This window comes from Dermochelys coriacea, chromosome 5 (assembly GCF_009764565.3).
Source record: "Dermochelys coriacea isolate rDerCor1 chromosome 5, rDerCor1.pri.v4, whole genome shotgun sequence".
NCBI classification, from domain to species: Eukaryota; Metazoa; Chordata; order Testudines; family Dermochelyidae; genus Dermochelys; species Dermochelys coriacea.
The window spans coordinates 30,618,553-30,644,936 of NC_050072.1; the positions used below are offsets into that span (position 1 = coordinate 30,618,553).

At 43.9% G+C, this 26,384-nt stretch overlaps 1 protein-coding gene across 4 annotated transcripts in view; it reads left to right on the forward strand.

The window, feature by feature from the left end:
- The first annotated feature begins 9,468 nt into the window (after positions 1–9,468).
- The window catches only part of ZNF131 (zinc finger protein 131), a 41,511-nt gene continuing 24,595 nt past the window's right edge, over positions 9,469–26,384 (forward strand). The window contains exons 1-5 of one of the 4 annotated variants that reach the window (XM_038403512.2): positions 9,505–9,629; positions 20,538–20,701; positions 23,439–23,577; positions 25,004–25,105; positions 25,697–25,841. In XM_038403512.2, coding sequence (XP_038259440.1) covers positions 23,454–23,577; positions 25,004–25,105; positions 25,697–25,841 — 371 coding nt within the window. In that variant the 5' untranslated portion in view covers positions 9,505–9,629; positions 20,538–20,701; positions 23,439–23,453. Of the gene's footprint in view, positions 9,630–20,537; positions 20,702–23,438; positions 23,578–25,003; positions 25,106–25,696; positions 25,842–26,384 lie in introns of all 4 variants that reach the window. The other 3 variants (XM_038403509.2, XM_038403511.2, XM_038403513.2) reach the window with 3 other exon arrangements.

Here is a 26,384-nt window from a genome sequence, read left to right on the forward strand (position 1 = left end):
GCATAAGCTTTCGTGAGCTACAGCTCACTTCATCAAGTGATGAAGTGAGCTGTAGCTCACGAAAGCTTATGCTCTAATAAATTTGTTAGTCTCTAAGGTGCCACAAGTACTCCTTTACTTTTTCTCCCTGTTACATAGATCATACAAGTAGAATGTTTAGGTTGCTTTAAATGTTCATAGTTAGCACATGAAACAAATCAGTGGAGAGAGATATCTGCCACCCAATGGGAAAGGCTGATCACACTCAATCCATATACTTTCTTCAGTGTTCTCAGAATCATCTTGCACCTGGAGGCAAAATCTTTCCTTACTGAGGATTGATATATTTCCAAGATCCAGCTAAGTCCAGCTGCCCAGGAATTTTAGTGCATCATTCAAATGAATACAGCTTTCTCCGGACTTTTGATGATGGCAACTGTGGAAGGGTCACATGATGCTGTAGTAAGAAAGGAGTGATAGAAAAATATAGAAGTGGTTAATGGTGACAAAAGTAGCAAAGGTACGCTTTCAAAAGGAGGCAATGGATGTTGGAAGGGGGTTAATGAAGTAGGTGATTTTGTTCATATAGGTATAGAATAAACTACTGAGCACAAAGGTATTTCTCAAAGTTACAGTTAAATTATATTGGCTTCTAACAAACATGATACAACATAAAATATATTTAAGCACTGGCTCTGATTCTCAGGTGCTTTCAAGCTATAAATAGCCCATGACACAAGGAGGGGCAAAGATGGCACAGTGTACCTCAGTTATTCTTGGACCAGCTAGAGGCTTGGCTTGTTTAGCCCCCAGTGCCAGTTAGAGCAGCTTCAGGGCCCAAGGTCTCAATGGGTTATTGCTACCCTGACGAACCGCCAGAGATAGGTGGCACTTCCTCTTTTCCCCAGTGATGTCCACATCGCTGGCTGTGAGTAGGATGGCATAGAGAAGTACACTGTCTCTACACCATGCAGGGACTCCCTATGTTAGAAGGAGTCCCCAATGGCTGGATCCACCAGCTTTATAGATCCATTGTGCTGATGGAGCCAGTGTAAAAAAGGTTGTAGCTCAACGATGAATTGTGCCTAATATCGTATATAATAAATTAGTATTTGCTTCTGTGTATGATTTTATGGGCTTCCTAGTAAACTAGGCAGTGGGACTTGACACCTATCCTTTAGCTCTCTGGCCCTGGTTCTCCATCTGTTCAGCCTCAGTTCAGCCCCTTTCTGGGTGTGTGTTGGGGGGGGAGGTAACACTTCCACGTACAGTCCCTTCCCTGGGCCTGTCTATATTCCCTTTTCTCAGGGCATAGCCACTTCCCCAGTGGCTTTTGGGGGGACCCCCCCAAGCCTGCCCATTACTCTGGGCCCCAACCCAGGGACCGTCTAAATACCAGCCACATGCCATGCCCCTTTAACATGTGTTTCCTTGGGCCACTTCCCCACAGCCCTTATCTTTGTCAAGTCCCAACAGACAGCCAGGAGCATCTCCCTTGCTCTCCCAGCAGACTGAATTCACTGTGGCCCCTTTATATAAACCTGCTGGGCCCTGACTGGCTGCTCCTATAGCCTCTTTCCTGATTGGCTGTGTCCCACAAAGCTGCTCTAGGGAACTTATAGGACACTCTCCACTGCCCATTTTCTGGGCCCAGTGGGCCAGCCTGTATTGGACTTTGGTTCCACAGCCTGCTAGGTAAATCATCTGGCAGTTCCTTCATGGAGCTGCCACTGGCATGTACCTGGCGTAGTTCATCCGCATCCCCAATACCTGTCCTTTTTGCGGAGTGAGGGAGACCCTGGCACATGTTGGTTTGGAGTGTGCTAGGTACCGCTCCCTTTTCTGACTCCTCCAGAACCTTCTTCTAAGGTACTGGCTGCACTTTTCCCCACATTTCCTGATCTATGCACATCCAGTCCAAAGCCCCACAAAGTCATAAGACCTCCTCATCAACCTCCTCCTGGCATTGGCCAAGTGGCCATATAATACCAGGAGGGAGATGCTGGGTGAGGGGGGTGCTCTGCGACTGTGGGGCCTACTTTCGTTCCCCCTTCGGCTCTTGTATCCAGGCAGAGTTCCTCTGGGCAGCATCTGTTGGCTCCCTAAGACAATTCTGAGGAGAGGTGGGTGCTGTCTGAGGTTCTCTATATAAAAACAACCATACTGGGTCAGACCAAAATTAATAGTCAGCAGGTTTAAAACAAACAAAAGGAAGGTGGTTTTTTTTTCACAAAATGCACAGTGGAACTCCTGGCCAGAGAATGTTGTGAAGGCCAAGACTATAATGGTTCAAAAAAGAACTAGATAAGTTCCTAGGGGATAGGTCTGTGATGGGTTGTTACCACTGGGATGCAGTCTGGGCACTGTGGGAAGCGCTAGGCCCCTCTAACCACTCAGTTGGGTTGACCCTGCTCATACTGCTTGGGGACACAGCCAGCCTAACCCAGGTCCTGTTATCACCCAACACAACAGCAGGTGGTGCCACACATCCAAACTGAGCTACCAGCTTCACCCAAGCCACTCAAATACATGCAACAGACAGCAGCCAATTTCCCAGCTTTCCAGACTCACCCCGCCCTCCCCACTGGAGTATAAACCCAAAATTATACCCTCTTGCACTGCACAGGGAACTGTACAGCGCAACGTCATAAAATTTGCCCCCTCCCTCAATATGGAGAGGAATATGCAACAGCCTTTGCCCCCTGAGTTATGATTCCCACACACTTCACTCCAACTCACTAGTTTAGATAAATCACAAACTAGTTTATTAACTACAAAAGATAGATTTTAAGTTATTATAAGTGATAGCACATAGATCAAAGGAGATTATCTAGCAAATAAACAAAAAACTCAAACTAAGCTTAATATATTAGATTGAATATGAACAGCAGATTCTCACCCGGAGAGATGATACGAGCAGGCTGCAGATTCTTAAGGGGCAAACTGCACTTGCTTTACAGCTTGGAATCCCTACGTGTTTCATTCACAGGCTAGGAATCCCTGTAGCCTGGGTCCAGCAATTCCCGCAGTTCAGTCTTTGTTCCTCAGGTGTTTCCAGGAGTCTTTTTGGGTGGGAAGTGAAGAACACCAGATGATGTCAGTCCCTGCCTTATATAGCTTTTGCATATGGCGGGAATCCTTTGTTCTAAAGCTTGGTTCCCAGACCAGTCTGTGGAAAAATACTGACATCCCAAGATAGAGTCCAGAGATATGTGGTCTCATCACATGACCTTGTAGAGTCATAGCAGCCATTACCTGGAGGCTGTCTGTAGTGTTTTCAGGAAGGCTTCCCAAATGGGAGATAAGCTTCTCTTAAGGCCTATTGTTTTTTCTATTGGTCCATTGCCCTGAATAAGCCCTTCCCCACCCACTATCTAGACTGAATGCATCTTGTTTAGTGGGCATTACCCAGGTTTAACTACATTTGAAATATAGATGCATAGTCTATATTCATAACTTCAGATACAAAAAAGATACATGCATACAAATAGGATAATCATATTCAGCAAATCATAAATTTTCTAATGACACCTCACATGACTTATCTTGCATAAAATACATTATAATTATGTCATAATCATATCATTATAATATCACTGTGAAGAATATGGGGTGCAGTGTCACAAGGACCATCAATGCCTATTAGCTAGATTGGGAAGAGATGGTGTCTCTAGCCTCTGTTTGCCAGAAGCTGGAAATGGGTGACAGAGGATGGATCACTTGGTGATTACCTGTTCTGTTCATTCCCTCTGGGGCACCTGGCATTGGCCACTGTCAGAAGACAGGATACTGGGCTAGATAGATGGACCTTTGGTCTGATCCAGTATAGCCATTCTTATGTTCCACCCCATCACAGGGTTCTAAAGGAATTCAGTAACAAAATTAGGCAGATCTAAAGATAACCCACCATAGATAGTTAAAAATTGATTAGCTACCAATAAACAAAATAATTATGTAACTCAAAGATAGTTAAGTGGATATAGCTTCAACCTTATCCATTCTACTCACTGCAAAGGACAAGTACCATCTGTGATGTTCCAAACAATAGTAAGGAACATTTTTTGGAGGACAATGGGGAGTATTGCAGGGGATGGCAGCTGGGTGGCTTCTGATTTTCTGGAAGTGCTTAGATTTTTTGAACATGCCTGGAAAAAATAACCCATAACTCTATCAGCAGAGACAAACTAAGAACCTTACATGGAGTGGCGCCTTACCTCACAAATAGTCCTATTCATTTCTATGGGACTATGCCTAGAGTAAGGTACTTCCAAAAATGAGTAGTATCAAAATGTGACCCAAAGTCTGATCACAGTAGCTGATGGTGCCTGAGAATCACAGTAGCACTTTGTGATCTTGTTTGCATATTGCAACTGTATTTAAAAATCAGTATTGGGTGAGTAAGGGTCCTTTCAATAGTTCCTCTACACTGCAGCACAAATTGATAGATTTTCCCTTTAATCCATTCCCCAAAATAAATAAATTGCCAGACAGCATGTCTTGAGAGAGGTCTGTCAGGTCCTAGCCCCGCTCTCATTCTCCTAAATTAAATTATATCATGTTGGTGGACTGGTATAAACATCCATCATCGAGCTGTCCCCAAATGGGGCAATTAGGAGGGTAAAGCAGGAGGTGAGAAGGAAAGAAATAAAAGCTATGAAAGATGGGGAGGAAGAGAAAAAAGATAGAAGGACAGACAAAAATATAGACTAATAAATAACAAACAAACCTACCAAGATAGGGAGAAGGTGATGAGATTAAACCCTTTGTGGGAATGGTCTGTACTTCTTAATTGTTATACAGCATTTTGAGCCCACAGTACTAGGTGCTTTAGTTGCATTTCAGTCAGCTTGATTACATGCCATTCAAAATTCTGTTCTTTCAATAAGAATTAGACTCATAGTGATATTGAACAAACCTTTAGCTGCATTTTTGTAAAAACTGAGTGCTATCATGAAAGGACTCATCATTCCTAATGCAATTCAGTAAATTAGAAAACAAGAAGAGGAAGGTAGACAACTTCTTAACCTTCTAGTCTAACCAGATCCATTAACAAGATATTATTGAATTTCATTGCACCAGGAAATCCGCTGTGCAATAAGAGAGGAAATAGAAGGAACATAAATTTGATTTTGAATCACAAAGGATCCAGGATATCTCTGGATCAAGAACTGAAACTAGCAGTAATTACGAAAATAACTTTATTAAACAAGCTCAGCAGGAGTTTTGGTTTGGTTTCAAGTTTGTAGCAGGGAAAAGGAGAAATGATGAAGAAAAGGAAGGGGTAAAAAATTAAAATTATTGGATGAAGAGATGTACCTGCTCAACAGATGTAACTTGGCCAAATTTACAGTGTATGTGAATGGACATAGCTCTAGTAACTTAAATAAGCTTATGCCAGTTTACACCAGCTGAAGATCAGGCCTTTCTTTTTCCCGCTGACCACATCTGAAAAATTAATGAGTCAGAGTTTGAGTCTTCACTGCTTTCCACCTTGTCTGGTCATTTATACCTGTGACAAGTGAGTGCCCAGAGGGTGTAAAATACTCCCCAGTGAGAACTGCATGGACACCGGTGGTGGTATTGCACCAGCATAAAGAGGAGTAATTTCACTGAAGCCAATGACAATGGTGTTAAATGTATATGGTGAAATGGTGTTAGATCAGAATCTGGCTATGGTGGAAGTGGGGATGCTCTGTAATAATTTATGAATACTGTACTGTGACCAGGTTATTGTAGTGTTTACTATATGAATATGATGAATTAACTGTCTGTTGGGAAAACAAGCAGAAAATGGGAAAATATCTTGAGAAAGACACCCTGCTGCCAAAACTTAAGGGACAATGCAAGAGCTATTCGCTTTGATGTTCTGCCTCTGATCCTCTGCAGAGCTCAGCTGTCTGGTTTTGGGCAATAGGGTCCAATCCTGGGAAAGTGAGAAGCCAGAGGACTTCTGAGTAGATAAAAAGTGACCCTTTCTCTGCAGGGAGGGAGTCTTGGGAAGCTGTTTGAGAGGCAATAGACTGACACTTGCAGACACTGCTGTGAGTATCTAAAGAACCCTTTCTAGGCTGAGGGTTCCCAAAGGATGGTAGGGCTTTAGGTACAATAGATAATCATTTAAATTCTTTGTCTGTGTGAAAATACTTTTATTATATTATGCCTAGTTCTTACTGTTAAGATTAATCAATACTTTGGTTTATGAATGCTGTCTGGTTACAGTATTCGCTGCTGGTTACCGACTCCCGAAGGGAAGAACTACGGATACCAAACCCAATTGAACCTGTTAGGGAAGCACAGTTGATTCACAAAGTCTGGTGTCAGATGGGAGAATCATGGGCTTCCACCTTAGGACAGTTAAAGGCATAAGGCCTGACTAGGGTTGCCACCTGTCCCGGTTTTACCCTGTCAGTCCAATTTTTTATTTACTTGGACAGTCCAATGGCTTGTGTCCAGGTGCCATTTTAGGGTTGCCAGATGCCCGGTTTTTTACTGGAAATTTCTTGGATGAAGAAAAAACTCTGGTCGAAAATGGGACCTGGCAGTGTCTGGTCAGATGTATTGATTGGACCAAAAGCCCGGTTACTGAGGGGTGGGCACTAGGTCATTAACCCGTGCCAGCCCCTGCTCAGCTGGAGCTGCCTCCTATTGCAGGAAGGCTCCTTGTCAGGCTGCAGCCGCTCCCATCCCAGCCCCAGAGCAGAGGGAACTCAGCGGGAGCGGGGGAAGGGAGGTAGAAAAAATCCAGCAAGCGATGGCAGAAGAGGAGCAAGCGATGGGGGCAGGGCCTTGGGAGAAGAGACAGAGAAGGGCGGCCCTTGAGGGAAAAGGCGGAGCAGGAATGCAGCCTTGGAGAAAAGGTGGGGCAGGAGACAGGACCTCAGGGGTCCAGTTCTGAACAATTAGAAAGGTGGCAATCCTAAGCCTGGCACCGGGGGGAGAGGGGGGATGCACTTTGATAGACTAGAGAAGGTACAAAGGCGCAGCTAGGCCTGTAAGCATAAGACAGGGTAAATTTGTTTTAAAATATCAACAGCCACAGGAAGGTAAATGGGAAAAAAGCAAACACATTTATTTAGCTGTTGTATTTTATGTCATTTCTAATTACTCAGGAAAGCAACTACATTTGTTAAGTCATTTCCAGAAAGACTGAATTGTTTTTGCATGTTTGTACATGTATATGTAAAATGTGGAAATGACATATACAAAATAAATGGGGTGCTTTTCAAGACTGAATCCTATTTTATGAGAAGTTATTTGTAAAGTACCAGTGTCAATTTAGTTGCAGTCACAAATTGTATACAATAATTTGATCATCAGGAAATGATCAGAGGCCATAAAATCATTTCCTTATGGTTGAACTATTGCTGGTTTCACATTTTTCCCAGTACAGTGCCAGGAATTGCATCTCTCCTACTAAAGGTTATTAATTTGACATTAAATTACAATTAGTTGGCACAAATAAAGCTATGGCAACCATTCTGTGTTTTTATGTTATGAACAAACAAGCTATTGAACAGCTACTGGAAGCTTTGAATACCTAGGAATGCAGGTTTTTCCAAAGACTATTTAAAAATGTTCAATTGAATTTCACTGAATTTTTATTTTGTTTGATGTTAGTAGGATTTGTTCACTAACACACACACAGTTAACGTACAAGCAGTTATTCCATCTGTGAACAGGAAGCAGAGCCCCAAGATAAGGGAGCCCAGGCAGCCATGGCCCTTGGGAAAGGAGCAACAGCCAACTGGCCATTAAAGATGAGCTCATTAACATCAATTTTGCAAGTGAGCACATACGAACCTGTCATAATAGCCACAAGTCTGTGGGAAAGCTTATGAATGTGCTCCTCTTTTGCTAATATCCCAGACATGCAGCATTAATAGCTAGCTTCACATTACTGGGATTGTGACAGGATGTGGGAAGATTGGTTGCTTGACATTTATAGTGCCTGTGATATTGCAATCCTGTGCAGTAGCTTCAAGGACCACTGTAGTACATTTATGAATTATTTATATATGACTGTGTTCTACTCCACGGGGGAGGATTACCGCAACTCCACAGGGATTATTAAACAACTCGAGAGAAGCACCACCCTTTGAAGTAGTTTATATATACTGGTTCAGACTGGTTTTTCCAAAACTAGAAAACAAAAACAAAAAAAAAAGGCTTTTGGTATAAAAGGATGACCTGGAACTGACTTGCAGTCTTTCTTTTGATTCAGCAGACAGGACCTTTGGTTTAGACCTCAACATTGAAGAGCTCGAAGGGGTGTTGGCTTCCCAGATTCCCCACGTGGAAGTTGGGTGATTTCTGGTATGTTTAGTAAGAGTGCAAGAACTTTTTATTCTATTTGTTTTCTCTGTAATGCTTTTGTCCTATGAATAAATATACTTTGCTTTGGAAGAACTGTGTGGTAACTTGTAATGGCTGACCTACACTGGTCATTGTCCCCAGAGAAAGCACATCCCAGAGCTGGTCTTTAGCAGACTGGCTTGCTGAGGCTATCAGTGTATGGAAGGGGGTTGCACAGCCCTTAAACCCCCAGTCAGAAAGGACTGGAACATAGATCCCTGCCGAGAGACAGGTGACTGCTGGAGGCTTGAGACCCGACTGGGCACTCCTGGAGGGGGAAATGGGAATACACATGTTCTTGCCCTAAAATTGTGACATTGTCATCTCGTTTTTTCCCCTCCTGGGCATTGAAATGTTATATCCTTTTGAGTCATCTAAGGCCTGGAATATACTAGAAAATTAGGTTGATATAAGTACATCACTCAGGGGCGTGAAAAATCCACGTCTGAGCGACAGTTAAATCAACCTAACAGCAGGCACAGACAGCACTAAGTTGACAGGAGACCAAGCTACCACTTCTCGTGGAGATGAAGTAAGAAGCCCTGCAGCTGCACTGCTGCGACATTTTAAAGGTAGACAAGGTCTGTCAACAAGGCTTCTAGCAGACGCACCTCGACTCTAACCTCCTTCTCCTGGAGGAAGGATGTGCCGTTAATGGGTGTGGCACTACAGGGGGCAGGATTAGGCACAGATGCCAATGTTGGTAGCAGGATCATGGGCGGCCGGTGAACTTCGGGAGACTAGCCCGCTGCCCCGCCCCTACCCTTGCCTGAATGGGAGGGGGGGACAAAATTAAAGGTAAAAAAAAATCAGAGCAGGAAACTTGAAACAGGCTGGAAATACTCATCGCGGGGAAGGTTTTCGGCAGCGTAATGCCTGCGACTCGAGCCGGGGCTGTGCCCTGGGATGAGACACGTGGGCCCTCGCTAGGGAGCAGCCTCTGGGGCACTTCTAGCCGCCTCCCCGCTTCCGCAGAGCGCAGACCCCCGGCACAGCGCGGGCGGAGACCCTGCTTCGGCAGCCGCGGCAGCGTACTGGTGAAGTTGGCGAACCCATCCCGCAGCTCCCAGAATGCAACGCGCCACGCCATTCCTGGCGGAGACTACGACTCCCAGCGTCCCCCGGGTCAGCCGGTCCCAAGCGTCCTGTTGTGCTAAAGGTCACCGCGCCGTCACTTCCGGTACGCGGTGCAGGCCGGGAATGCGAGTCGCGATTGGCCGGCGCCCGCCCCGCTTTTCGGCGAGCTGGGGGAGCAGGAAGCGGCAGAGCCGGCGAGACGGGGCGAGAGGCTCCTCGCGGTGAGTACCAGGCGCAACGCTCATCCCCCCTCGGGGCGCGCGCGTCTCCGGGGTGCGACCCCGGCCGGGAGGGGGATTGAAAAGGGATCGATTTAATGCGCGCTTTGATGACGTAATAACGACTACAGGGCCCGAGGCGCCGCCAGGTGTCTGGTTCACGCTGTTCCTTCCGCCCGCCTCGCGGTGGGGGCCCGGCCGCGCCAACTCCCCGCTCGTAGCAGCCTGGTAGCCCGTTGTTCCCTCGCCGAGTTATCCGACACCCGCGGGCGCTCCACACGTCTAGGCCTTCCGCCTTCCCCAGCGTCTGGCTCTTAGCGAACGTCCATTGGCTCCGTGTCCTGCCGTGGAGTCACCCACTTCCCTGCAATTGGCTGGAGTGCATTTGATTGGTAGCAAGTTTCCCCTATTGGGGTCGGGAGTTGAGGTCATGTGACCAGCTTGGGCTGAGGCGCTCAGGTTCGAACCCGGGGAAGCTGCGCTCTTTGGGCACGTAGCAGCCCCGCCTGGCCCTGCTGGGCGTGAGGCCGGGGGCGCCACGTGCCCACCCCCACCCCCCGTGCTCCATGATGCAGGGGGCGCAGAGAGGACGAGACACTACCCACCCCACCGTGCTTTGGGCGGGGGCGGAGTCACCACGTGGAGGGGGTGAGATGTGTCCTGCTCCACCTTGCTCCATTCCTGCTGGGCAGTCACTGTACTGCGTCCCTGCTGCAGGGTCACAACGCGATGGGGACCTAACACATCCCACCTTGCCTCATGCTCCATCCGTGGTGTGGGGTTCCCAAGCAGAATGGGACACAATGTGTCCTCTTCCACTTCACCATGTTCCATCCCTGCTACAAGGGGACAATACAAAAAGGGGACATAGTGAATTACCTCCTGTCTCACCCAGCTCCTTCCTGCGGGGAGATGTTGTAGAAGAATGACAGCCATCTCCCCTCTGTAAGTCTTCCTCCCCCCTCCCCCAGAAAAGAAATCTAATGGCAGACGATGATGCAGAGAGAAAAATAACACCTACCTCTTGGGGAGATGCTGAAAAGAGGAGGTGACTTATGTCATGGAAGGAATATGATCTATTTTGCCTTGAATGAATGCATAGAGAGAGGATGAGTGTCTTTCTTGGCTCAATGCTGCAAAGGAAACTATAATGCGTTGCACACTACCATGTGCTTTCTCCAGGGTTTGCAGGAGGGAATATGGCCTTGCATATGATGATGCTTGACCTGTCTTCTGAAATTGAGCCACCTATTATGCTTGGATGAGGATGGCACAATGAGCTCAGAGTCATGTTGCTTACATAGGGTGACCAGATGTCCCAATTTTATAGGGACAGTCCTGATTTTTGAGGCTTTTTCTTATATAGGCACCTATTACCCCCCACTCCCATCCTGATTTTTCACACTTGCTATCTGGTCACCCTATGCTTACATGAGCTGTACATTTCCATAAAGCAGAGGATGGCTGCAATAAACTGTTCTAGGTTAGCTTGACACGGTTCTTTGCCATTGTGACAGCATGCACTGGGCAGTTTGGTGCAATGCCCTTCTGTAGGAAGAAACGTTTGTAATTTTAATTAGTTTATCAGAGTGGAATTTGTTTCCTTTCTGTTGATTAGCATACAGCTCTTGATGAATGACAGTAGTTCAAATAGATCTATGATTAAAAAGTATTTTGTTATTGCTGACAACTTGATTAATGCTGCACGTGTATCCTGGCTTTTGAGCTAATAGATAACATAACAGGCTACATCTTTATTTAGTGATCACAAACTGATTTATCCTGCCATCATTACTTCTGTCACTTTTATTTTAGCAGTTCCTATCTATGTGTATTTATAGATTGCGTATATCCCTGCAGTAGCTAAACCAGGGGTCTCAAACTCCCATCCCGCGGGCCATCTGCGGCCTGAGAACCTCCGCAATGTGGCCTGCGGGGTTCCAGCAGTTTTGGGGCCGAGTCTCTCCCTTGGCCCCGCCTGGGCGCTCCCGCTCACCCTCTATCCCCTGGGCGATTTACAATGGCCCGGGGCCCTGCCCACCACTGGCAACGGAGCTGAGCGGCTTCCTGCTAGCTCGCTCCATGTGGCTGGTGGCCCCGGGGCAGGGCTCTGCCTCTGTGCGCTGCCCCTGCTCTGAGTGTCCCTGCAGCCAATGGGACGCTTCGGGGCAGTGCCTGGAAGCAGCAGTGCAAAGACTCACCCCACCCCGCCTTAGAGCCCCAGGTAAGCGCTGCACCCTCCAACCCCCTCTCAGAGCCTGCACCCCCACCCCTCCCCACATGCCCCCTCCAGCCCCCAAACTCCCTCCCAGAGCCTGCACCCCCTTCCCACACAACCCCTCCCAGAGCCTGCAACCCCACCCCCTCCTCCTGCAGCCCCACCTCCTGTCCCAGCCCAGAGCCTGAACCCAGCACCCAAACTCCATCCCAGAGCCTGCACCCCAGACCCCCTCCCCTACCTAAACTCCCTCCCAGAGCCCAACCTTTCACTCTTTCTGCACCCATATTCCCTCCCAGAGCCTTAGGCATGTGTGGGGACGGAGTTTTGGGGGTCCAGGTTCTGGGCAGCAGGAGTGACATTATTGGCCCGCTGGGAGGATTTGAGGATTGGCACCGGCCCTAAGGTAAATTGAGTTTGAGACTCCCGATCTAAACACTGAGTTTCAACTATTTCTTGTAATAATGCTGTCCTCCTGTCTTTCAATTTATTGAGAGATTCGTTCTTCGGATTTTTTTTTTTTTTTACAGTATTCCACTTTAGCGTATAAATATTCTAAAACTATGAGTCTTAGGGAATGAAGTGAAATATACAAAGCTCTGTTCTTCTGTGATTTAGAGAATTTGCCTTCGGAAAAATGAGCTCTGGATAAGTCCAGTTTGGAAAGTACTTTGGAGCTTTCAGACATTTTTGAACATAGGAGGCATTCTACCTCTTACCCCCCCATTCTGGAGAATAATTACTGTTCTTTGTTTCTGATTCTTTACATATGTTCTGCATTTTTGCACTTGGGTATCACTTGGGGATATTTTGCATATAGTTTGAACTTCCACAAGAGAAAAACATGCTGCAGCATGTAATGGACAAGAACCTTCCAAAGCATGCAGTGAAGCATGGTTCCTTTTGAGGTAAATTCACTGCTGATCTAGGTTGGTGAAACTCCTTTAGTTTCAGTGGAGTTGAGAGTGCTTATGGCAGGAATTAATTGTATAGAATCATAGACTTTAAGGTCAGAAGGGACCATTATGATTGTCTAGTCTGACCTCCTGCACAAAGCAGGCCACAGAATCTCACCCACCCCTGTGATAAACTTCTCACCTATGTCTGAGCTATTGAAGTCCTCAAATCATGGTTTAAAGACTTCAAGGTGCAGAGAATCCTCCAGCAAGTGACCCGTGCCCCATGCTGCAGAGGAAAGCGAAAAACCCTAGGGCTTCTTCCAATCTGCCCTGGAGGAAAATTCCTTCCCAACCCCAAATATGGCGATCAGCTGAACCCTGAGCATGGGGGCAAGATTCACCAGCCAGATACCCGGGAAACAATTCTCTGTAGTAACTCAGATCCCGCTCCATCTAACATTCCATCACAGGCCTTTGGGCCTATTTACCATGAATAGTTAAAGATCAATTAATTGCCAAAATCACGTTATCCCATTTTACCATCTCCTCCATAAACTTATCGAGTTTAATCTTGAAGCCAGATAGGTCTTTTGCCCCCACTGCTTCCCTTGGAAGGCTGTTCCAGAACTTCACTCCTCTGATGGTTGGAAACCTTCGTCTAATTTCAAGTCTAAACTTCCTGATGGCCAGTTTATATCCATTTGTTCTTGTGTCCACATTGGTACTGAGTTTAAATAATTCCTCTCCCTACCTGGTATTTATCCCTCTGATATATTTATAGAGAGCAATCATATCTCCCTTCAGCCTTCTTTTGCCAAGCCAAGCTCCTTGAGTCTCCTTTCATAAGACAGGTTTTCCATTTCTCAGATCATCCTAGTAGCCCTTCTCTGTACCTGTTCTACTTTGAATTCATCCTTCTTATACTTGGGAGACCAGAACTGCACACAGTATTCCAGATGAGGTCTCACCAGTGCCTTGTAAAATGGTACTAACACCTCCTTATCTCTACTGGAAATACCTTGCCTGATGCATCCCAACCCTCGTTAGCTTTTTTTACGGCCATATCACATTGGCGGCTCATAGTTATCCTGTGGTCAACCAGTACTCCGAGGCCCTTCTCCTCCTCCATTACTTCCAAGTAATGCATCCCAAGCGTATAACAAAAATTCTTGTTGTTAATCCCTAAATGCATGACCTTGCACTTTTCACTATTTTATCCTATTACTCCAATTTACAAGGTCATCCAGATCTTCCTGTATGATGCCCCGGTCCTCCTCTGCATTGGCAATACCTCCCAGCTTTGTGTCATCCGCAAACTTTATTAGCAGATTCCCACTTTTTGTGCCAAGGTCAGTAATAAAAAGATTAAATAAGATCGATCCCAAAACCGATCCCTGAGGAACTCCACTAGTAACCTCCCTCCAGCCTGACAGTGCACTTTTCAGTGTGACCCATTGTAGTCTCCCCTGTAACCAGTTCCTTATTCACCATTCAATTTTCATATTGATCCCCATCTTTTCCAGTTTAGCTAATAATTCCCCATGTGGAACTGTATCAAATGCCTTACTGAAATCGAGGTAAATTAGATCCGCTGCGATTCCTTTGTCTAAAAAATCTGTTACCTTCTCAAAGAAGGAGATCAGGTTGGTTTGGCATGATCTACCTTTTGTAAAACCATGTTGAATTTTGTCCCAATTACCATTGACCTCAATGTCTTTAATTTTTTTCCAAGACCTTGCATGCTACAGATGTCAAACTAACAAGCCTGTAGTTACCCAGATCACTTTTTTTTTCCTTTCTTAAAAATCGGAACTATGTTAACAATTCTCCAGTCATACGGTACAACCCCTGAGTTGACAGATTCATTAAAAATTCTTGCTAATGGGCTTGCAATTTCATGTGCCAGTTCCTTTAATTTTCTTGGATGAAGATTATCTGGGCCCCCTGATTTAGTCCCTTTAAGCTGTTTGAGTTTGGCTTCTACCTCAGATGTGGTAATATCTACCTCCATATTCTCATTCCCATTTGTCATCCTACCGTTATCCCTAAGCTCCTCATTAGCATCATTAAAGACTGAGGCAAAGTATTTGTTTAGATATTGGGCCATACCTAGATTATCCTTAACCTCCACTCCATCCTCAGTGTTTAGCGGTTCCACTTCTTCTTTCTTTTTCTTCTTATTTATATGGCTATAGAACCTTTTACTATTGGTTTTAATTCCCTTTGCAAGGTCCAACTCTACATGGCTTTTGGCCTTTCTCACTTTATCCCTACATGTTCTGACCTCAATAAGGTAGCTTTCCTTGCTGATCCCTCCTATCTTCCACTCCTTGTAGGCTTTCTCCTTTTTCTTAATCACCTCTCTGAGATGCTTGCTCATCCAGCTTGGTCTACAACTCCTGCCTATGAATTTTTTCCCCTTTCTTGGGATGCAGGCTTTTGATAGTTTCTCCAACTTTAACTTGAAGTAAATCCAGGCCTCCTCTGCCTTTAGATTCACAAGTTCTTCAGTCCAATCCATTTCCCTAACTAATTTCCTTAATTTTTTAAAGTTAGCCCTTTTGAAATCAAAAACCTTAGTCACGGATCTATTTTTGTTTATCCTTCCATTTAGTTTGAACTGAATTAGCTCATGATCGCTCGAACCAAGATTGTCCCCTATAAGCATTTCTTCTATGAGGTCCTCACTACTCACCAAAATCAAATCTAAAATGGCATCCCCTCTTGTTGGTTCAGCAATTACTTGGTGAAGGAAACCATCAGCTATCACATCTAGGAGAATCTGAGCTCTATTATTATTACTAGCACTTGTCCTCCAGTCTATATCTGGGAAGTTGAAGTCTCCCATGATCACACAATTCCCATTAGTATTTACTTCAATTAAAAAAAACATTTAAAGAGGTCTATATCCATATCCAAATCGGATCCCAGTGGTCTATAGCACACCCCAAGCACTATCCCAGGGGAGGCTCTACTAGTTTTCTTCCCTAATGTAATTTTTGCCCAGACGGACTCTGTCTTATCCATTGCATCGCTTCTTATTTCTTTACATTCTACCTCATCATTGATATACAATGCTACTCCGCCACCTTTGCCTTTAATTTCTGTCTTTCCTAAACAACACATATCCTTCAATACCTGTACTTCTGTCATGACTACTATTCCACCATGTTTCTGTTATCCCTATAATATCTGGTTTCACTTCCTGCACCAGTAGCTCTAGTTCCTGCATTTTGTTATCTAGGCTCCTTGCATTGGTGTACAAACATCTTAATTTTTGCTGTTTGGCTTCGCTTACATTCTTTACCTGATTAGGCACAGACATTCTAATGCCAGTATCACCTATTAGACTGGTATCTACACTGCCCTTCCTTCTGATGTCCATTCTCCTACCCCTGGCTGTATCCTTTCTTGGTTTTCTTTCCTCTCGATGTGAAAATCCGGCATAGAGATTACCTAGACATCTCCCGCAAATTCCTAGTTTAAAGCTCTCTCTTAATCAGTTGTGACAGTCTCCATCATAGAAGTCTATTTGCCTCCCTACTCAGGTGAAGTCCATCCCAAGAGAACAGTCCTCTGTCCATGAATGCCTCCCAGTGGCCATACATCCCAAAGCCCTCCTTATAGCACCACTGCCTGAGCCATCTGTTGATCATCATAATCTTGTCACACTTTTGTTGCGCTTCTTTAGTGGGATTTTGCCTGTTCCTAGAGATCACTTGAATCTCAGTTTCCTTAAGCGTCTTCCCCAGCCTGGCATAATCTCCCTTGCTACGTTCCAGTGAGAATCTAGCCGTATCATTTGTTCCCACATTAAGGACAATCAGTGGACTCTTTCCCAGTCCCATTAGGATCCTCTTCAGCCTCAGGTCCACATCTCGTATCTTAGCACCCAGCAGACAGCACACCCTTCTGTTCTCTGGATCAGCTCTGGTTACAGGCCTGTCTGTTCTTCTCAGTAAGGAGTCCTCAGTCATGTAGACCTGCCTTTTCCTGGTGATGGTGCGATTCTCTGGTCTATCCCCTGTTCCCTCTGGATGCAAGTTCTTTCCATTGCTATTTTCCCTTGCAATCCTCTGCAACCCATCCTGTATCCTCCTGGGGCTCATATTTTGTGTTATCTCCGTTGCCTCTTCCTATAGGACTAGCTGCTCTTCTCTTCTTCCTTACCCTCTCACCTTCACAAAAAGAAAAGGAGTAATTGTGGCACCTTAGAGACTAACAAATATATTTGAGCATAAGCTTTCGTGAGCTACAGCTCACTTCATCGGATGCCTTCTTCATTTTCCAACTACTTAAACCTGTTCCTGAACTTTCTCCTTCACTAGCCCGTCTTTTCCTTTGCCTGGTTCTCTTAGTCACATGCTTCCACTTTCATCACCCAGCAGTCTCCCCTCAGAGTTCTTTGGTCCTGCTTCCATCTGCAAGGCTGAGCTTTTCCCTTTAGCCTTCCTCATGTCATCATCTGCTCGAACCCCCTTCTAAATTCAACCGGAGTTTCCACCTGCATCTCCAATCCTCCCATCTTTTCTTCTATCAGCTCTATCAGGCAGCACTTCATGTAGACGAAACTTTTTTCAGCTCCCCCCCCCTCCAGGATCATGTACATGGCACAGCTTTCACATCCAGTCATCTTCATTATGTCTTCCACTGCTTGGGTCACTACCACTGCTGCTTCTGTGTCTGTCATAGCCTTCTCACCTAAGTCCTGTTAGTCTGGGAAACACAGACCACAGCAAAACAAACCCCCAACGAGCACCAAAACACTGCCAGACCACCACACACTCTCTTCACTAGCCTGTCTGTTCCTCTGCCTGGTTCTCCTCGTCTTCCCTCCCAAAAGCTCCCCAACAGAACTCCCCTTTCAAACTCCCCTGTTTACAGCTCTGTTTGCTGGGTCCTATGCCGCTGCATTTGTTCCCATCACTGCATTTTTTTCAGTTTGTAAATCTCTGCCAACCTGCAACTATAAAGATTAAAAAAAATACTAAATAAAATGCAAAAAAAAAAAATCCAAATGAGTTATAATAGTGATCTGATACCATATGAGGAAAAGAACGTTGTCATTACTGACAGGCCAAACGTGATAAGGCATTACATATTGTGTTCTCTGGAAGTAGTAAAATATGCACAGAAGTAAGGGAGCAATGGTGTTAAAAAGGGGTTATATTACCTGTTATGAGTACAGCAAAGGGACCATTTCTTTATCACTTATCAAGCTGTCAGCTCCCTCCTCTGATTGACCCATGATGCCAGCCTATATTGCCCACTTGCTAAATTTTCAAACAAGAATCTCTGTGCTTTCTCCGATGCTGCCCCTTACACTTGAAAGAACTTCCCAGATCCATGTGCAAAGTTACTCCATTGTCCTTCAAAACCCTCCTTAAGTCTCTCCTTTTCCTGATGCCTGTGGGTGTGAGACCCGTCTATCATGCTGACCAGTATTGTTTCCTTCTGTTTCCCCATCTGTCTGCATCCATCTTTTGGCTCTTCTTTTAAACTTAGATTGAACTCTTTGGAGCAGGAATTGTCTGTTTTGTTTGTACTGCACCTAGCACAATGAGGTCCTGATCCATCATTAGGGTTTCTAGTAGTAATAATAAAAGTGTTATACATTTACAACAGCACATGTATATATTTGACTATAAGTATTTACTTACGTTATTCTGAGGTGGATTTGAACTACCAATTACTACAAAAGATCTTCAGTCCTACTACTTTGTGGTGAGATTTGATCAGATCATACAAGTTAAGCAGTAGGTACTTGTTTGGGAGACTTCCTAGGAAAACCTTGTTGGGGAAACAGAGTAGTTGACACTGATTTTGGAGTCGGTACACAACACTGTGCTTTGGAGTCAGTACTTAACACCATGCAACTTTGTTGAGGCGATACTGCACTGCTGGAGATGCTTCTGTAGGTGATAGAGAAAAGACTAAAGATTCCATCGTGTGTTTTGTAGCATGAAGCACTGATATGCACCGTATATCAAATAGACTAATTTAAATCTTTGTTAGCTGCATGTGTAGTGCAATGTATAAGGCCCAAGGAGACTCCTGGTAGTTTGACCTGCAAGCTTCAAAGTTTTGTAGCGGCAGCCTCACTAATTGGAACTAATTTCAATTTCTGAGATGAGAGAGAGTAAGGTGTAATCCCTGTGTAATATACACTGCTGCATTTTAATAAACAGTGAGAGGGAATCTTAAGCACTTGAGTCACAGAATTAGAGATGGAACTGCAGCTGGCAGGAAGACAGAGAGCTGCACGCTAAAACAGGGGTGGGCAAACTTTTTGGCCCAAGGGCCACATCGGGGTATGAAACTATGGAGGGCCAGGTAGGGAAGGCTGTGCCTCCCCAAACAACCTGGCCCCTGCCCCCATCCACCTCCTCCCACTTCCTGCCCCCTGACTGTCCCTCTCAGAACCCCTGACACATCCAACCCCCCGAGAGCCCACCCCCTATGCAACCACTCCCTGTCCTGTGACTGCCCCCTGGAAGCCCTTGCCCCTTATCCAACACCCCCCACCTCCGCACTCCCTGCTCCCTTGCCATGCCACTCAGAGTGGCAGGAGCTCGCAGCCACGCCCCAGAGCGCGGGTGGCATGGCTACCTCGGAGGGGGGACAGCGGGGGAGGGGCCGGGGGCAAGCCTCCCCAACTGGGAGCTCAAGAGCTGGGCAGGACGGTCCCGCGGGCTGGATATGGCCCGCAGGCCGTAGTTTGCCCACCTCTGCCCTAGAATAATCTCCACTTACTACATAGACACCCCAAATTGTATAGAAATAGGATATTTTTAGCACCATTACTTAATTTTTATAGGTTCTCCATTGAGTCTGGAAAATATTTGTGTCACAAAAACCACCGTCACAATTGGCACTAGTTGGCACCCTTACTGGCAGTGTCAGCAATTTGTAAGGATTGAAAGGGCATGGAGAATGGACTAATCTCTTACTCTGAGAAGTAGTCTGCCTGATGTGAGGGGTAGCTTTCACTCCCACTATGCTTACTGGACACGGTCTTTGGATAAATCAATGGCTTTTGACTTCCAGGACTATCAACCTGACATCTCACATAAACTAAATTCACACTTTTTTCTTTTTTGTAATGTATGAGCTGAGTTTTGCTGATTATCTGTACTTCCTTTCACAGGAGTGGGGACAAAGAGCATAATTTTAGTTTTAGCTTTAGTTAGCATTTTATCTGTGTATTCCCACCCCTCTACCTTGGAAAAATGAATGACAATTTCATCCTGTCAGTTAATTCCATTTCTGTTAGATGATGATCTAATAAAAAAAACCTGCTGTTTGGAGAGTAAATGCTGTATCTTTGGTGTCCTGTCAAAATTTCAGCTTTGATCATTAATTTTGTCTACCTAAATTCAATGTTTTCCCCTATTGGTACACTGAATACTTCATTTCGTATTTCAAAGTTTTGTTGTTTTGCTGTGTGCTTGTTATACTGTTTCTGTGCTTCAACTCAGAGGTAGCATTTCACTGGTATCATTTGGGATTTAGGATCTTTCAGGGTAAAGGTCACTATTATTAGTTTATCTAAATCTTTTCAGGATTCTGTCTGCTGTGTTTTTGAGTTTACCTGTGAGACACACAATGATTTATGAAAACCACAACAGACACATTGTTAATGAGGATTAGGAATAATCCAAGTCTTTTCCAAAATAATTTCAAAACATTGTATTACTTTGATAAGTTAACGCTTGCTATCAAATGCATTTCACCCTATGGAAATAAATTCTTCATAAGGTGTGAGTGTGATCACCTGGTTTATGTAATTCACAGGAATTGGGGTACTCCTGACAACTCTGAGAACTAGTAATGGAAGCATGGAGCTTACTTGTCAGACTGATTCTTAACCGTTGAGGCTTGTTCTGTTACTCCATGGATGAGGAAAATGCAGCAATGAGGAAAAGATACAAAAAGTTTGGAAAAAGCAATTTCTGGAGGTTAAACTGCTTTTGAATATATGGAAGTTATAAGAGCTGGGATTTGGGGGGTTTTCCTTTGATTTTTACATTAGCAGAATCCTTAGGGAATTTTACTTGTAATTCCAAGTTGCCTGTCTATTATGTATCTTAGTTTCTACTTCTTATAGTAGACATAGTGATGGCAAACAGAAATAGATTTCTTTAAGCAAACATTTTTTCTGTTTGGTGAGTTGGACATATTCTAAATAGGGCATTTTCCTTAAACAAACAAACAAAAAACCCAAGGAGGGATCTGTTCTATGGAGAAATAGGATAACAACAGCTGTCCACCAACTTGGCATCTGCAAAGTCTAATCCTATGCCTAGAGACAAAATGTCTCCTTATCATAACAATAGAGTTTTGTCCCCAGGCTTCCATTCCACCTTTTTATTTCCACCCCACACCACTCCAAGACGCAAGCATGTTAAATACTTCCTTACCTCCAACAGCCATGTATGAGGTCTTGTCTACACTTGAGATGCTACAGCACTTCAGTGTAGACACTACCTATGTCAATGGGAGGGGTTCTCCTGTTGCAGTAGTTCTCAAATTGGGGGTCATGACCCCTCAGGGGTCACAAGGTTATTACTAGGGGATCACGAGCGGTCTGTGCCCAACCCCGCTTTGCCTCCAGCATTTATAATAGTGCTAAATATTTTTTTAAAAAATTATATATATTTTATTTATGGGGGGGGGTCATGCTCGGAGGCTTCCTGTGTGAAAGAGCTCACCAATACAAAAGTTTGAGAACCACTATAGCAGGTAATCTGCCTCACCGAGAGGCATTAGCTGGGTCAATAGGAAAAAATTTCCGTTGACCTAGTGCTGTCTACAAGGGGAGTTAGGTTGGCTTAACTATGTAACTTGGGTATAAATTTTTTCGCACCCCTAAGCGATGTAACTGAGCTGACCTATCTTCTTAGTGTAGACCTGAGAGTTAGCAAGCTTGGTAATGTCAGATGGATAGTAGTGGGTAGGTTCAAGGGATTGGCTCATGTTCAAAGGAGGAGGACCTCTGATTCTGGTTGAGGAAAACCAGGCATTTAGATTAATTGTGAAGACTTTGTTCTAATCTTTCATGGAACTCTGTGTATCTCCACTTCGTGCACCCACACCATACGCTTCTGTTACTGCAGCCACCATGATACTGGAGCTGGCAATGCATCTCTAATTTAATGTAAGATACTCTCTCTTCTGTTGTTCTCCCACATGCTATTCCTCCACGTACTTAGCACCTAAGTACAGATTAATCACTAACTATAGATATGAAATTTCATGAAGGAAACATCTTTGATGTGACTATTGCCTGGCACCCTACCCGCAAGCAGGAGAAAAGGTACAAAGACTCCATAAAGACATATTCAATCCTGGTATCTTTGTCTTCTGTCTGGAACCAATTGTTCTTTGAGCTGCATTAAGTTCACTCAAAAGACATTAAGCTCCTGCATTGTTCGGATTTACTTCCAAAGAAAGTTTGGGGCTGCAGCAGAGGGCTTTCTTTTCGACATCCTTCAGTAGTGGGAGTCTTCTTGGGAACTCCATTTTATACAGTTCCACAACTCAGAAAAGCCCTCGGTTAGGTGCAAAGTCTTATTCCAAATTTCTTTGCTGCTATACCCCACAGAATATTTCTGCTTAAATAGAGCTTTAAGGGACTTAAGAAGGAGATTCTCCTCTCAGATTCACCTGGTTGAATTGAGCACAAGGATTTTATACTTCTAAGATATGAAGAGCTCCTATGGACCTCTGTGTGAGAGCCACACCTGTAGGGGGAAAAGAACATCAGAGATGGGTACTGCCATGCAGATCTGAACTTAGGCAAAATTCTTCTTTATTTGAGTGAAATGCTTGCAGTTGTAATTATCTGGATTGTCTCTCCAAAGGTATTAACACATACCCAGCAGATTAACATCCATTGTCCATTTTTTAGGGTAGATTTTCATTATTTTTTTTCTGGTGGTGATCCCTTAAAGTCAAAAACTTTCACAGCCCTCTTCCACTTACTATAAAAGTAACAGATAAGCCTGTATGATTTATTTGTGTGTATGTTTTGAGAGGTTGACAGAGACTAGTAGATCCTGAAGGTTATGCGAGAACTGGGAGAGTGAGATTTTCTTTGCTTTAGATAGTAGCAAAATTTTCACTCCTTTGCAACTCCCTGAACTCATAGGTGAAGAAACACTTCCTTGGTGGATACCTACTTCCTTCATTCCTCTACCTTCTTTAAACATCTTCTCTTCACTGAATAGAAAATTAAGTTAATCTGTGAGAGTATTGAAGAGCCATTCTGTCACCAAATGGGTTAGCAGCATTCCTCAAAGTAACGGCATGAAGATGCTGATATTATCTTGTCAAATTTTTGTTGAAATTGCAATAATTTAGTTGTTTCCACCATTTCTGATTGCTTTGAGGGAGGCAGAATTCTTTCCAATTTATAAAATAAAGAAGTAGGCTTGCAAAAGTTTCTCTTTCTATAATAAAGCCATGTTTCTTTTTTGTTTTACTGTATTACCTCCTGTTAGCTAAATTGAGGTACACCTATTGTTGATCTAATTTAGTATAGTTATTAACAATCCCATTACTCTATTTCATGGCCCTTTTTTAAATGCTGAATTTAATTAAAGCATTATGCTAATTAGTTAGTTAGTTTGTATGGCACACTGAAGACGTTAAACATTGAGTACTGCAGTATTCTTAATTAATAATCTTTTATAGACTAGTCCATTCACTATGGAAGCCGAAGAAACGATGGAATGCATTCAAGAATTCCCAGAACATTATAAAGTTATTCTGGACAGACTGAATGAACAGCGTGAACAGGATCAGTTTACAGACATCACTCTGATTGTAGATGGTACGTACTATCATATCAAATTAGCTGATACACAGATGGTTTGGAATTCTTCATTCTGATTGCCATAGATCAGACAATTGAAAATAAAGAATCAATGTATTTTATTCTCAACCTGGGCAGAACACAAACTAATGTCTTCCAGGTTTCAGAGTAGCAGCCGTGTTAGTCTGTATTCGCAAAAAGAAAAGGAGTACTTGTGGCAGTACTTAGAGTACTTAGAGACTAACAAATTTATTAGAGCATAAGCTTTCGTGAGCTACAGCTCACTTCATCGGATGCATTTGGTGGAAAAAACAGAGGAGAGATTTATATACACACACACACACAGAGAACATGAAACAATGGGTTTATCATACACACTGTAAGGAGAGTGATCACTTAAGATAAGCCATCACCAACAGCAGGGGGGGGAAGGAGGAAAACCTTTCATGGTGACAAGCAGGTAGGCTAATTCCAGCAGTTAACAAGAATATCAGAGGAACAGTGGGGGGTGGGGTGGGAGGGAGAAATACCATGGGGAAATAGTTTTACTTTGTGTAATGAATGTCTTCATTCATGTAATGTCTTCCAGTTTTATATAGAAGTACTACAAATTCCAAGACGACTTTCATCCTTAATGATGTAGAAGATAGAACCTTTCCCTAATTTTCAGATGTTATGCTGAAATAATCAGCAGCATTAAATAATAGTGGTGTTTGTTTACTAGTGTTCACAGCAAAACAGAAATTCAAAATTGAATTTCTTAATGCTTTGTCTAAGCCAGCCTAGACAACAAGACTTACGCTCACCATCAGCAGATGTAGACAGAATGGGGGAAATAACAAAGCTCTTGTGACCTCATTTCCCTTCTTAAAAAGGACAGTCTAGTTGAACTCAGTTCTTTTCCTGTCCCTCCCCTCCAGGAGGAGATAATGCTCTGTTACCAAAGAGCTAAGATTTTTGTTTTGTTTTTCTACCATCTTTCTTTTGGTGAATTCCCTACCTATAACCCAGTCCTTTTCTATTAGGATTAGGGCTTTATAGTGAAGTATTCAGTTCAAGGTTTTTTCCTTGTCCCTCCCCCCCTTTTTTTTTTTTTCCACTCACCTGAGCACTTTGAAGGGAGGAGACTGCCTAGCTTTGGTGTGTTTGGCCTCTTAGTTAGCAAGCAAAAATGATCCCACACGTAAACAGTCCTTTGGTTTTGATGTATCCTAATACTCATCATTCATACCTACATATTCTGGTAATTGGAACCAGAAGTGAAGGGCCAGGAAAATGTCTGCAGTAGCATGCCATGCAACAAAGGGCAGGCTCAGATTGCACTCTGCTACAATGTCTTCATGTACTGAATTCTGCAGCTTCCTTTATTCTGAACCCATTAGCATCTAGCATGAACGAGTGTATGTTGACTGAAAACATTTGATTTTTATCTCTTTCCTTTTAGGTCACCATTTCAAAGCTCATAAGGCTGTCCTTGCTGCCTGCAGCCAGTTCTTCTACAAATTCTTCCAAGATTTCACTCAGGAGCCTTTGGTAGAGATAGAAGGTAACCTGTTGATATGACTTGTATGACCAAAATACTTATATTTCTGTAATATTAGTGATACAGATTGATATGCAGGCTTTAGTGGTACTAATCACCTTGTCAAGACCTAGCTCCATGGTGGTTGTGAGGTAGCTAATGCCATCAGAAGGCAGCTTCTTTCAAAGATAACATCTGAATGAACAATTTTGAGTAGAGGCTTTTTTCAGTGGCAGTAGACACACGATGGAGACTGCTGTCTCTCTAAACTTCAGTACTAGCCACTTTAGCAGAAGGGGACTAGCAGCCTTTCCAGTGATGAAGATGATATGTTTTATATTTTGGGACACACAGTTCTACTATTTAAACATGGCACAAACCTGAAGAAACTGCATCAGACTCCATTGCATGCAGCTGTAGAATTTCTGAAGCCTATGAGAACATCTCATGAAGGTGATCTGCAAAAGCCAATAAGCAGGACATTGTGAACAAAAATCTAAATGGTGAAAGATTTGTAAGCAAAATTTACTACTTATACCTGTAAAATGTAACAACTAAAATCTGAATAATTTAAAATATATATATATATATACACACACATTTTCTTCTAAACAGGTGTAAGTAACATGGCATTTCGACACTTAATTGAGTTCACCTACACAGCAAAATTAATGGTCCAAGGTGAAGAAGAAGCAAATGATGTTTGGAAAGCAGCTGAGTATCTACAGATGTTAGAAGCCATTAAAGCACTTGAAATCAGGTAAGCATGCAGATTTTTCATTCATCTTCTAGAAACATGGAATACATTATCTGAGGAAGATTCTTGCCAGGCTTGGTTGTCAATATTGTGCGGAGCTGTTTCTTCTCCTCCTGGAACCTGAGTAGTAGCTGTAGAATGCTCATCCACCTCTTCTTCCCAAAGTCTGTAGTCTCCTCCAATGAGGGTGGGATGGAAACCATAAAGGGTAAAATTGAGCCTCAAACTCTGTGAGCTGGAACTTAGTGTCAGGGGACATGGCTTGCAAGCCTGAGCAGATGTGAGAAAAACACAGCCCAACCCTTGGGTGCTTTTCCCTTCTCACTGCTCTCGGGAGGACCTTCTCTGCCTTCCCATTCTTGGAATTCTGCTGTAATCTTCCCTTTGGCTATGCAGTTTCTCTCTCCCTATGAGAAGGAAGCCCATGACAGCCACCCCTACTTCCCATTCTGGAATTCACACAGGAGTTTCTGCAAGCTTGAGGAACATGAGGGGAAGCTGCTGTTTCCTTCCTATCCCCCCACAAGGGCCTTTTCGTAACCAGAT